The 12,894-nt window shown below is 51.2% G+C and overlaps 1 protein-coding gene across 1 annotated transcript in view; it reads left to right on the forward strand.

Moving 5' to 3' along the window:
• The window catches only part of GTF2IRD1 (GTF2I repeat domain containing 1), a 45,022-nt gene that overhangs the window by 27,048 nt on the left and 5,080 nt on the right, over positions 1 to 12,894 (forward strand). The window contains exons 18-23 of the mRNA XM_010075058.1: positions 122 to 187; positions 1,006 to 1,089; positions 2,279 to 2,462; positions 3,152 to 3,180; positions 8,649 to 8,696; positions 12,213 to 12,290. Of these exons, the coding sequence (XP_010073360.1) occupies positions 122 to 187; positions 1,006 to 1,089; positions 2,279 to 2,462; positions 3,152 to 3,180; positions 8,649 to 8,696; positions 12,213 to 12,290 (489 nt within the window). The remainder of the gene's footprint in view (positions 1 to 121; positions 188 to 1,005; positions 1,090 to 2,278; positions 2,463 to 3,151; positions 3,181 to 8,648; positions 8,697 to 12,212; positions 12,291 to 12,894) is intronic.

Raw genomic sequence — 12,894 nt, forward strand, 5'->3', positions numbered from 1 at the left:
AGTGCATCGCTTGCCTTCCCTTCCCACCTCGTTTTTTTGTTTTTTGGCTGGAAACCCCCTCCCTGTGCGTCCCCCACAGCAGCACCGCAAATCCTAATTCCTCTTCTGTCCCTTGTCCCAGCCGCCGGCGAGAGGGACTCGAGCGAGGCGCTGCTGGAGGATGCTGTGAAGAGGCAGGGCTTTCAAGGTGAGGGTGGAGGCATCTCGGAGGGGTTGAAGCAGGGCCCCCGGCACCTTACGGGGTCTGCATAGGGCAGACAGAGGCAGGAAGGCAGTGGCTGCGGGGCGTCAGGGCTCGGCTGTGGGGTGTTGGGGCTCCATGGGTTGGCAGAGGAGCAAGGCAAGGCCAGGATGGAAAGGAGGAGAGGATGGAAGGACAGACAGCTGGAAGACAAGATGCACAGCCAGCACTGGCAGTCCCATAGGTCCAAGGAAGAGGCTCAAAGTGCTCTGGATGGTGCCCTAATTAACCAGCTTTGCTTATCGAACCATCTGACCTTGCATGATGCATAATTAAGAATTCCAAGTCTCAGAGTTTGCCTTTTCTGGGGCTTTTTCCACCTGGGTGATGTTTGTACAAACACTGCTTGCAGCCGGCACAGTGGCTGCGTTGGGGGAAGGAGTGATGGTGAGAAGCCCGTGGGCTTCTGCCCTGCTTGACCATCCCTTTTGTTGGGCCACGGGGAGGGTTTGCAGAGAGGGACGGTGGCTTTTCAGAGGCTTTGGCTTTTCAGAGAGGCTTTGGAGTGCATTTTATTTTAACGCCGGTAGTTATCGCAACTGAATCTTCGATGTCATGCGGCTTTTATTCTTAGCAAACAGGCAGGGGAAAAAAAAACATATTTCTGTTTAGATTATTTTTAAGGACTTTGAATGGCCCACTCCAGAGATTAGCTAATTGCAAGATAAGGACTTTCCTATAATTAGAAAATGGCATTACTTAAAAGTCACAGAGTGCCTTTTAATTTACCAGCAGAAGTCCATAATTGTTTCTTTATTTTACAGAAAATTATGATGCCAGGCTTTCCAGAATAGACATCGCTAACACGCTGCGGGAACAAGTCCAGGACCTGTTCAATAAGAAATACGGTGAGGAATGGGGTGGGAGTTGATTTTATTCCCACCTTATCCCCTCCTGAATTTTTTTGCTCCCTGTCCCTCCATTTTCTCCCAACCCCTCCTTACCAGGTGCTTTCTCTCGCTTCCCCCTCGCACAGCCAGCACCTCGTGGGGCCAGGGAGAGAACGATGGCTCTAGGAATCAATTGGTGCTCTTTGCTGCAGGCACTAGCAGCCCACACGGCATGGCCCTTCCCGCTGCCTGGCTACATTTTGTTTTTTCTTTTAACCCCCTCTCCATGAAGAACAACGATGGTAAATTCATTAGCAGCGTTGTTGAGAGAGTTGGGGTTGTTCAGCCTGGAGAGGAGAAGGCTCCGGGGAGACCTTAGAGCAGCTTCCAGTGCTGAAAGGGGGCTACAGGAGAGATGGGGGGCTCTGGATCAGGGGGTGGAGGGACAGGACGAGGGGGAACAGTTTGAAGCTGAAAGAGGGGAGATTTAGGTTAGATATTAGGAGGAAGTCTTTTCCTGTGCGGGTGGTGAGGCAGAGGCCCAGGTTGCCCAGAGAAGCTGTGGATGCCCCATCCCTGGAGGGGTTCAAGGCCAGGCTGGATGAGGCTTTGGGCAACCTGGGCTAGTGGGAGGTGTCCCTGCCCATGGCAGGGGGTGGCACTGGATGGGCTTTAAGGTCCCTTCCAGCCCAAACCATTCTATGATTCTGTGCTTTCCACCGCCTGCCTGCCCCAGCAGCTGTTCTTTATTGAGCAAGGCAAGGAAATGCTGTTATCCCTATTTTTTAGGCAGGGGTAAGACTTCCCAGACACCCGCAAGAGCACCTACTTGCAAGGAAATGCTGGTCCTGCAGCCAGACATCCGAGAGGGAAGGTGTCTGTGGAGTTATCTCCAAATAACGTCCCAAAGCAAAGAGCAGCAGCTTGCCATCCCTCCCACCGCGCTGCGTGGGCATCATCGTACAGGACAGTGCCTTCCCTCGGCCCCACCAACTCTTCTGTGCGCACGTGGCTGCCTTGGGACCCCTCTGCTCCCATCCTGAAGGCGGCTTGAAAATTTTGGTCCTTGATGTAGCACTTGACGCGGTGCCTCGAGCAGCCTGGTCGTGCTGCGCCGTGCTTTGGTGGGGCTGGGGATGGAGCCAGTGCCGTGGTAAAAATGGCATCTGTGCACTTACTGCTCGCTTACCGCTCACTTCTCTCCCAGGTGAGGCCTTGGGGATTAAATACCCCGTGCAAGTGCCATACAAGCGGATCAAGAGCAATCCGGGGTCAGTGATTATCGAGGGGCTGCCCCCCGGAATCCCCTTCAGGAAGCCATGCACCTTTGGCTCGCAGAACCTGGAGAGGATATTGGCCGTCGCCGATAAAATCAAGTTCACCGTGACGAGGTACGTGGCGAGGGGTGTCAGCCACCCTGCCAAGCAGGATGGGGAGAGGAGGGAGCCAACCTAAATGCACCCCCAGCTCTGCCAGCCCCATTGTAAATACTAGAAATACCTCCAGCCCCCAAGGCAGAAATTAAGTCGGCACCTAACATTTCGACAGAAAGGAGGGGACCATAAAACAGAGACTCCTGCTCTTTCCTCCTCTTGGCTGCCCATGGAGGCACTGGGGAAGGCACTGGCAGGAGAAAATGGTGTTCGGTGTGATGGATGCACAGGCAGAGAAATCCCAGCCCCTTTTCTAGGAGGCCAGAGAGAGGAGAGCCGTTGCGGAGTTTATTGCTGGTGCCAGGCAGCGCTCGGGGTCCCGCAGCGCTTGGTGAGGTGCCGGGCACCGGCCAGTCGTGGCAGGGTCCTGGGGGTTTTGGGAGGGGAAAAGCACTTTATCAGTGTATCACTGTAAGGTGACACAGGGAAAAACCTGGTTTTAAGAGCGTCTCCATTACTCTTTCGCTGGGCCACGCTGCCTGTCTCACCGACGGGGCATTTGCTGAGGGACCTGGGGACTGCAGGGACCCCATCCCCCTGGGCGGATCTGTAACCTTCCTTGGGCCATGGGAGGATGCTTCGTCTGGGCGTGTTGACTTCCCAATGGTGTTTGATTTTAAATCTCCTTTTTTTCTTATTTTTCACAGGCCTTTTCAAGGACTCATCCCCAAGCCCGGTAAGAATTGATGCCTTTTTGCCTAAACAATCAGTTGGCCCAGTGTTTAGTGGTGGACAGGGAGTTGTAAGCTGTGGATAGCTAGCAAGAATTTTATCAGCTGGAGGAAGGTTGCCCCTGGACTCACTTTCCTGGGCTTCCCACTTTGGTTTTGTTGGTTTTTGGTGCATTTGCTGAAGTTCCCCCGACTGAGACAGCTGGCCTCAGCATCGCACATTGGCACTGCTGCTGTTGCCTTGAAACGATGGCATTTTTCACAAGCTAATCTAGGGCAGGGATCTGTGTTCTCTATTTAAGAAAGCACCTGCTTTCTTAAGCATTTTCTTAAAATAAATAGGTGTTGCAATGAGCTGGTGGGTTCAGCAAAAAAAAGGGAGGGTTGTGGGAAGGGGGTGATGAACCACTGGGTCCACACTGGGCTGCAGCGGCCTGGCAGCGAAAGCCCTTGGGGAGATGTGGGAGAGGGAAGGATGGGGTGTCCGGGACACGCTCCGTACCCCGCTGCGGAAATCGCTGTCACAGAACCACGTCCTTCCCCATGCATCGCTGTGGGAGCTCTGCTCTTGCTTCCAGGCTGCCTGAGAAGAGAGCTGCTGTTAGAAATGTGTGTAAAAACCTGTCTGGGTTTTAAATGTCTGTAATTACGACTGTTGGAGGAGCACAGATGGGTGCAAAAACTGTTGTCATCTTTATTGATGGCTTCCCATTTCCTTGGCCAGCCTCCACGGGGATGACACAATTTAGGGAAGACAAATATGACAGAGAGGAAAACATTTATACGCCCTTACTGGGGACAGCCAAAAGGTGTGAGACGCCCAAACAGGCTCTAAAAAAAGGCGAGCTGTCTGAGAAATTCAGCTCAGGGCATGGTCCCTGTGTCAACCTTCTGCATCCCTGCGGATGGCCCAGCCAAGCCGATGGGGAGCTCCCCCGAGAGCCCCACGGACCTTGGCCTTAGACTTCTTGTCATTTGGTCCAAAGCAGCAAGGTGCTGACTCGCAGTGGCTGGAGCTTAAACGAGCCTTTGGTGAAATGCAAGTTTTGCAGAACTCTTTTTCCGCAGAATTACATGGCTATAACACCGAGGATGTATCCGCTCCTCCAGCCGCATCTTGTCTTCCCGCTCCTCCGCCGTAATCGGTATAATTACGTTAAGAGACGCTGAGCTGACACAAATCGCACCATTAACAAAGGAGCGTATCAGAAGGCAAATACTTCAACCTGCCAGCTGGCTGGAAACGCCGCCTGATAAATAGAGATGTAGAGGAAATTGATTTTCTTTTCAATGCACAACAGTTGTTTTTTTCCTCCTTCTCCAGCTGAACGCTCCCCCCATGGGTTAGCCCATCCCAGCACAAATGCAAAGACATATTTTTATTCTAGGTACTCTGGTACCTGAGCAGGGTTGGGAGGAGGTCACAGCATCCCTGCCAGGCTCAGGGCTTTGCACCCTCTCCTCCCACGGGGATTTTAAATCAGAGCAGTCGCAGGTGAGGGGTTCTTCTTACTCAACATCTCAATTTGTTATAGACTATTTCATAGATTTGTTAAATCTTTGGAGACAATTCCAGGACTTGTAGTCTGGCTATTAGAAAATAATTACCACCGGAATGTCTCCTTGAGATGAGACAAAAGCTGTTTGTATTTTACACCTCCCCCCAAAAAATCCCCGTTGACAGCAATTAACTTCTCATCTTTTTTTCCACCCCGTTACACTGAAGTGGATGGTGGCAAGACACCTTCACTGCCTTGGCTTTGATCGTATTTCACCCGCCTTAACAAAATTAATGATTTCCAACCAGCCATAGATTATTAAAAATTTAAATGTAAGAGTGTTCTTTTTACCTCAGCCTCGTGCAATAAACTCCTGCCACATACAGTGAAGAGCAGCAGCAGAAGTGCGTGCTTAGCGTTAAAACAAAATCGATGAAAATCACTTTTTATTTGCAGAGGAGCATTCAAATGAAAACAGTAGTTACTCCCAAGCAGGATGACATTGCAAAGGCATCTGAAAGTTATGTTTTTTCTGGATCATTTTGGCCAAAAATGACATGACAAGTGCACATTTGAAGGGAAAATGGAAATTTAACTTTTTTTTTCTTAAAAAATCACTTTGGGGTGATTTTAATTGCCTTTAGGTTAAATGACAGGGTTTTATTTGCTTTCAACAAGTTGTGCCCCTCCTGCATAGCAAAGAGCATCCCAGATAATGGCAAGACGGCGGAGGACTGGCCTCCTTCCCTCTCTCTTTTGGGGACACCCATTTTTTCAGTGCGACAGAAACAGATACAAGGATTTCAATATGATCTGAGCACCTCACACGCTTTTTTCTGAAGATAACGTGTAATTTCTCTGTCGAGATGGTGTCTCCCCACAATGGGTCGCAGTGCTGGGGGGTGAGGATGGGGGTAAGTGCCTCCAGGGATGCTGTTTGCAAAAAAAAAGGTGTTTTTTTGGGGGGAATGAGGCTGGTTTTTGGAAAAAACAAAGCTTGTGGCGCTGCCCAGTGCCCGGAGGAGGTCAGTGGCCACAGCCACCTTCTGCATTGCGGATTTGCAGCTGCTTTCCAAGGTGGAACGATGGCCCCGAGGTCACCAGTGCCTCTGCCAGCACTTTACCCCCGTGGGTCCACAGGGCTTTGACCCAGGAGCACAACTCTCTTGGCATCGTGAGATTTTTTCCTTTTGATTTCCAGTTGCTTTTCTCCCCACCGCTGGTCTCTGCTTTGCGAAAAAGACCTTCAAACCCCTTTTTGAGAGCAGAACAATCTCTCGGCATTAAAACAGAAGTGGGAGAGCAGGGGTGAAGCTCCAGCGCTATAAACATGGCACTTATCCTTTCTTTTCTTCTTTCCTGAGGCACAGAGATACAAAACAGGCTTAATTTAAGCCTTTGAGGGAAAAAAGAAAAAAAATCAAGCATAAGTGATCTAGCACACACACACACACACAAAATCTTTCTGTATGTTAATTTTTATGTGCTTTGATTGAAAATGTACACCAGCTCCATCTGTCCTATTCCCCAAACTCCCTGCCACCCTGATAGATTATTTCCCATACTCCAATTAATAAAGTAGGGCAGGCAGTGTTCTTTAATTAAAAAAACCACACATCCAGGCATCCTTTTCATATTATTTTTTTTTTTAATCACAAGAGCGCAATCCTCTGCAAGACTTTGATGAGATGTGCCTTGTGTTGGAAACTCCTAGCAAGAAAAAAAAAAATAAAAAGAGGAAAAGCGCTTGATGGGGCGGTGATGAGAGCTGGGTGCATCTTGTTCCATCACTAGGTTGTTTTTCGAGGTCCATGCCTCTCTCCCTTCACCCGCCAGCCCCAATGCTTAACCCCCATGGGAGCAGCCAGGTTATTTTTCCTTGATCCACCTTCCTGTTATGCGGGGCAAATTATTTTTTAGTGTTCAGCTGGTCAGTGTTCCTAGTCTGAAAGTGAAAATTCAAGCAGGTAAATAGCTGTGGAGCTTCAAAGCCTCGTCATAAGCATCTCTGTGATTCCAATCACCTTTTTCTTTGCCTATTTTTTGTCTCCTTTTCCCTTTCCCTGCATGCGTGGCATCCTTGCGCCGACGAGAAGGCAGCACCATTGCCCAGCTCATCCCAACCCTTGTCTTTGCTTTGCTCTACCTCCCTCCCGCTCCCTGCCAGCCTCATATCCTGCTGTGTCCTTCAGAGACCCCAAACCCCCCTTTTTTCAGGGTGCTCATTGACATGGGTGCTGCTCCATCCCAGCCATGGTCTGGCACGTAGGGGTGCGCTCCTGTCTCACCAGCTGTGAGCCTGGTGGGATGCCTCCCGTGGGGAAGGCTGAGTAGCACATGTGGGTTAGCAGGACAAAAAAATCATAATTCTCTTTCTTAATCAGTGTGATTTCATAATGGCACCTTGAAGTCTTCACCTGAAGCACTGAAATGAGTTGCTGCCCACCAAATGAAATGCTGCGCTGCCCTTCCGAAACTTTTTCTGATGCATATTGGAAAGATCCTGCCATGTGCTCCTCTTCCTCACTGCCTGCCCGTGCCCCTGCCTCCATTCCTCCTTGCCCAGAGCTATGCCAGGACCTTGTCCCCTCTTAGCTTGGACTCCAGCTCCGCTTTCCCAGCGCCAACATGACCCAGCTGCGTCTCTCCTCCTTTGCATTGAGTCTTTGCCTAAACATTTGGTGGGGTGAGTGCTGCCTGCCGGTGTCCCCACAGGCAGGGTGTCCCCACGGGCAAGGACCAGGCACCGGGCAGCATCACTTATTTTCCAGCTGGGTCGTGCTGCATGGCAGCGAGCTGCCGTACCACAGCTGCCAGCTGCTGACAACAGGATTTGTCCGGAACAGGGTCCAGCTCAGCGCCCGGCTCACCAAGATCTGCACCGAAATGTCAGTGCCTGCAGCTGCCCAGTGCAAACCCCCGTGTTTTTCTGTTCCTTTGGTACCACTGAACCCAAGGGCTGCACCAGCTGCTGTCCTGAGCCTGCTCCAAATGTCTGAGCCATATTTTGAGCTTACTTCAGATTGCTTGTATCTCTGCTCAGAAAATTTGGATGTGCTGCCCTTCCGAAACCTTTTCTGATGCATATTGGAAAGATGCTGCTGTGTGCTCCTCTTACTCACTGCCTACCTGCGCTCCTGCCTGCGCTCCTACTCGTGCCCCTGCCTGCATTCCTCCTTGCCGGGAGGAATTCCTCCTCTCCTCCCATCCCCTCCAGTTTCCTGCACTTTGGCAGCCGGAGCCTCCCCGCTGAGCCCCTTCCTCACCCCAGCACCATGACCCGCAGCCCCCGTCCCCCCTGCCATCTCTCCTCCTGGCTGCTGGCTTGGTGTGAGTTTTTCTCCTTTTTTTTTTTGCCCATCGTGCAAATCCTGGCCCTAGCCCCACCATTGCTGCTTTTCCCCAGGAAATTAATTTCTTTTTGATATTGCTCGTCACTTTGGAGTTGGTGGCAAGCACCAGCCTCTCCTTGGGGACCCCTTTTTCTCCCGTTCCCCCGCATTGCTGCAGAACTGACACAGTTTCCCTGTTTGCTTTTCATCTGCTTTAACCTCAGCTATTTTTTTTTTTTTTTTTGCTCCGGCAGCATGGTCGCACAGCACAACCACTGCTGCTTTGGCATGTGCTATAAATGCTGCGATTTGGCCGTGCATCCATGGACACGCGTGGACCTGGAGCTGCTCAGGAGTGCGGCATAGCTCGAGGGATGCTCACAGGCTCAAGCACATCCCAAAATAGGTCCCTGGTACACAGCAGAGGGCCCAGCGCACCTGCCCAGCTCCCTGGGCAGTTGTTTACCTACCAAAAGCATCCCTGTGCCAAGGGCCTCAGGACTGGAGGAATTTGAAGCTGCTAGGGACAGTGGCATCCTGGGTTTTGCTTTTGTTTGTGACCGAGAAATGAAGCTGCAGCACTCATGGCTCTCTTTTTCTTTCTCTCTCTTTTTTTTTGTCTTCTGTTAACTTGTGCTGTAGCCCCTAGACGGATAACATCCTTGGAAAAAGCCTACGCTGCCTTGAATGGTACGTAGCTCAGGTGATGCATCGTAGATGGTAGCAGACAAGAAATGCACTTGCCTTTTAAAATGGGAATGAAAATGTCCTAAACCCCCAAATTTCAGGTATTTTTTTTTTCCTCTCTGCTCTGATTCCCTCCGATACCAAGAACTGCATGATGCAGGATGTGTTGAACAGTATTTTGTTGTTGTGATTAATCCTCTCTGCATTTCCAAGCACCAGTGCTGCAGTCCCTGGGCACTGGTGCCGGTTCTGCTCCAGACAAACTGACCCCCCACATTATCCCCAGCTCATCCGTGTGGCCGAGCAATTAATTTGTCCAAATAATCCACTTGCCATTCATAAGGAGCTCTTGCACAGATTTGGGTTGGGGATTTTTTGCTTGGCTTTAACACATGCTCTGCGCCAGAGCTGGTGTGTAGCCGGGCAGGCTCCAGGGATTTAATGTATCTACTGATTTACGGGAGGAAAGCAGAGCTCGCCCGCCTGTATCTGCGGCAGGGGACGGCGCAGCGCACGCAGCGCCCGCACATCCAGCCTCGGTCCCATCAGCTGGGATTCCGGCTGCGAGTCGGGATGTTCATTGCCTTCTCCCACCAGTTTAGAGCTCCGCTTTGAAAATGTGCACGTGTTGAGCTAATCCAAACTGTATTTAAACGTGAGTTGCTGTGGAATAGCCTCAGTAAACTCCGCGGCTTTATTCCGGATTTACACAGGGGTGTCATTAAATTGCACCCGCTGAAGCTGGAAGGGGAAGAGGCGTGTATTTATCCTCGTAAGATCCAGGGACAGATCCTGACCGTGTAAGCAATCTTCAGATTGCCTGGAGAAGGGTCCTGAGCCACTGTCCCGGTGGGATGTGTTGGGCGGTGGAGGTTTCCCTGATGAAATGGGCCTCACGCCGGGTGTGGGGATCACACGAGGTTGTTACGGTGGAGGACGGGCATCCCCGGAGCAGCACATTGGGATGCTGGTGGTGGCACGGGGAGGAGGAAGGCTTCGGCGGGCCCCCTCCCCAGCCGTGCCGCGGCTTCACCACCAACATCAGGGCTCTGCACGGGGCATCACCAACCCAGGCAGAGCCGTTATTGACCCGTGGGATACCTTGGATTTGGTTTTATGTTTTCTTAAAGTCACAAGAGGAACAGGCTGCGTTTTGGATCCTGTTGTCCCCGAGCTGACACCTAAACCCCATTTTTAATAACTACTGAATGCAACTTGACATTTCTAAATGAAATGTCTGACAAGTCCTATTGGGAAAGAGCAAATGGTGCTTTATAAACGCGACCGCTTGTACATAAGTGCCTATGGAGTGAGCAGGGCTCCTCGCTTCAGGCAAGCAGGGTTGGAAAGAAGAAAGTCAAATCAGCTGGCTACTTTTTTTAAATTTAAAAAAAAAAAAAAAGATAGCACGGAGCTGAAGGCAGCAGCATGCATAAACCTGCTTTATGGGAAGGACTCAGAACATCCCAGGGATGCCAGTGGCTTCCTTCAGTCAATTATTTCCCAATCCCAAGTGTCTAAATTCAAAGGTAGCTGGAGATCCCTCTGGGACGGAGGGACAGAGCCCTGGGAAGCGCCGGACGGAGCCTCCTCTCTGGCTTCTCTGTTACGCATGCTCAGTTCCAGGTTTTTTGTGGCATTTCTTTGTGTCCTTGGATGGGAATTTGGGAATCCTGCCCACCGCAAGGCAGAAGAAAACCCCCTGGGGATCTCGTTTCTTGCACTCGGGGCATGAGCAGAAAGGAAAGAGCTGCTGCATTTTCTCAGTCCCAGAGAATTAAACAAGCGAAAACACTTTGTGTTGGTGTTTCGTTGTCTGCTACCATCTACCCATCCCTACGGGTGTGTATGTACAGCCCAGAAACTGAGCAGCAATGACAAGGAAGTCACAGAGGGAGCCCGTGGGGTTTGTCCCCACGGCAAGGCAGGGTCTTGGTTCTGGAAATCAGAGCTCCTTGGCAACAGTCATTTCATTTTCTAATATTTTATTTATTTTTTGCTCCATCTCCTCCAAGCTCCTTTGTTGCCGTTTCTGGATCTGAAGCACAACTTGGCCCTGAGGTTCCTTTGCAGAAACTTCTTTTTTTTTTTTTTTTCCCCCTAGTTAGATCCAGACACAGCTGTTGTTTTCCAGGTGGAGAAGGGGCTTTTTTGAGGCCAGACCGTGCAGGGAGTGGAGATTTCAGGGTGCCAGCTTCTCTGGGGTCCCGTGCAGGGAGGCAGGGACCCACATGAGGCTTTTCAGTTTGTGTTTAAAACAAAATGGCAAACCGTGTGATTGCTCAAAACCAAAATAATGTGATTGCTCAAAATCATAGAATCACAGAATGGTTTGGGTTGGAAGGGACCTTAAAGCCCATCCAGTGCCACCCCCTGCCATGGGCAGGGACACCTCCCACCAGCCCAGGTTGCCCAAAGCCTCATCCAGCCTGGCCTTGAACCCCTCCAGGGATGGGGCATCCACAGCTGCTCTGGGCAACCTGGGCCACTGCCTCACCCCCCGCACAGGAAAACATTTCTTCCTCAGATCTCATCTCAGTCTCCCCTCTTCCAGCTTAAACCCATTCCCCCTTGTCCTATCCCTGCACCCCCTGATCCAGAGCCCCCCCATCTCTCCTGTAACCCCCTTTCAGCACTGGAAAATCAGACTAAAAATCACACAATTGCTCCAAATCAGAATAAAAATCCTGTGATTGCTCAAAATCAAATTAAATAGCTGCATGCCGGGCACAGAGGATGCTCGGGTCCCTCATGCTGAGGTTTGTGGGGCTCACCTTGATGCTGTAAATAACCATCCTGGATGTCCACCCCGTGGGTGACAATGCCCACCTTGGGTCCATCAAGGCTGATGGTGGTGGCTGGAGGAATGACCTGGGCGAGAGGCGGATAAGGTTCATTCCATCGGTGTTCTATACTCATAGGGGGAAAAAGCATCAAAGGGGGCCAGTAGTGACCCCAGTCCTTTTTCCTGGAGGAAATTCTCCTGGCGATGCTGAATAGCTGGGGAAAAAATCCACTGACATAGGCACGTCGTTTGAAATGAGGGAACGGAGGAGAAACAGTTTGGCCTGATGAGGATAATTAAAAAAATGAGTAAAGCCAAGCTGATTATATGGCACATTATAAAACAATACCGTACTTAGGAGCCCAGCTATAAAAGCGCTATCTCGTTCCTTGATATCACTTGTGGGAGCACTGGTGGCACCAAGGGCCTGAGTCTCCATTGCTGTGCAGATTTTGCAGTCATTTCCAGCACCGCAAAGTGGATGTAAAACGCTCTCAGCCGCGGCAAATGCAGATTTGGCAGCGTTTTATAGCGGCTTTGCACGGCTCTGAAAGGCGATGCAAGGTGCAAGCACGGAGCAGCCGCCTCTGCGGTGTCCCCACGCCGCGCTGGGGCAGGGGGACGGGGACATGGTCATGCCTTGTGACAATTGGATGGGTTTTTCCAAGGGCTCGGAAAGAACTGGGTATTTTATTCCCTGTCTTTTTTTTTTTTTTTTTTTTTTTTTTTTGCAGATGAGGACGATGCCAACAGGCTGGGAGAGAAGGTGATTCTCCGAGAGCAAGTGAAAGAGCTTTTCAATGAAAAATACGGTGAGTCTCCCGTCTGCGCACGGTGCCAAGCCGGTTTGGTTTTGCTGACAGCAGCCGTAGTTAAAATTAATTCGACCGAAGACCTCTATTTATAGGCAGGGCGCAAGGCAGCCTGCTGCAGCACAGCTTTCGCCGCACCGCTTCACGTTACAGCCCGTCCCCGGGGACATCCCGGTGTCTCATTCCCAGCAGGTGGGACCGTGACCTTCTTGTTGACAGCTCTTCCTTGGCAAGGGGAAGGAGGATGGAAAAAAAACCCAAACCACAGCCGAGGAACAGGATTTGTTCAGTCTGGCATCAGCCTTTGATGTGGTTTTAATATGTTCGGAGCTGGCGTGTGTGTGTGGAGTGTGCCTGCCCTGTGCCAGCCTGCCTGCGGGCTGGGAGCAAGGCTGGAGCTGCCACCCGGCACGGGGCACGGCTGGGGAAAGGGCTTGAGAGCAGCCTGAGGAGAAGGAATTGGGGGTGTCGGTAGATGAAAAACTGAACATGAGCTGGCAACGTGCGATCACGGCCCAGAAACCACCCCTGTCCTGGGGGCATCACCAGCAGCGTGAGCAGCAGGGCGAGGGAGGGGATTGTCCCCCTCTGCTCCGCTCTGGTG

This window comes from Pterocles gutturalis, unplaced genomic scaffold (assembly GCF_000699245.1).
Source record: "Pterocles gutturalis isolate BGI_N339 unplaced genomic scaffold, ASM69924v1 scaffold2037, whole genome shotgun sequence".
In the NCBI taxonomy this organism is placed as follows: domain Eukaryota; kingdom Metazoa; phylum Chordata; class Aves; order Pterocliformes; family Pteroclidae; genus Pterocles; species Pterocles gutturalis.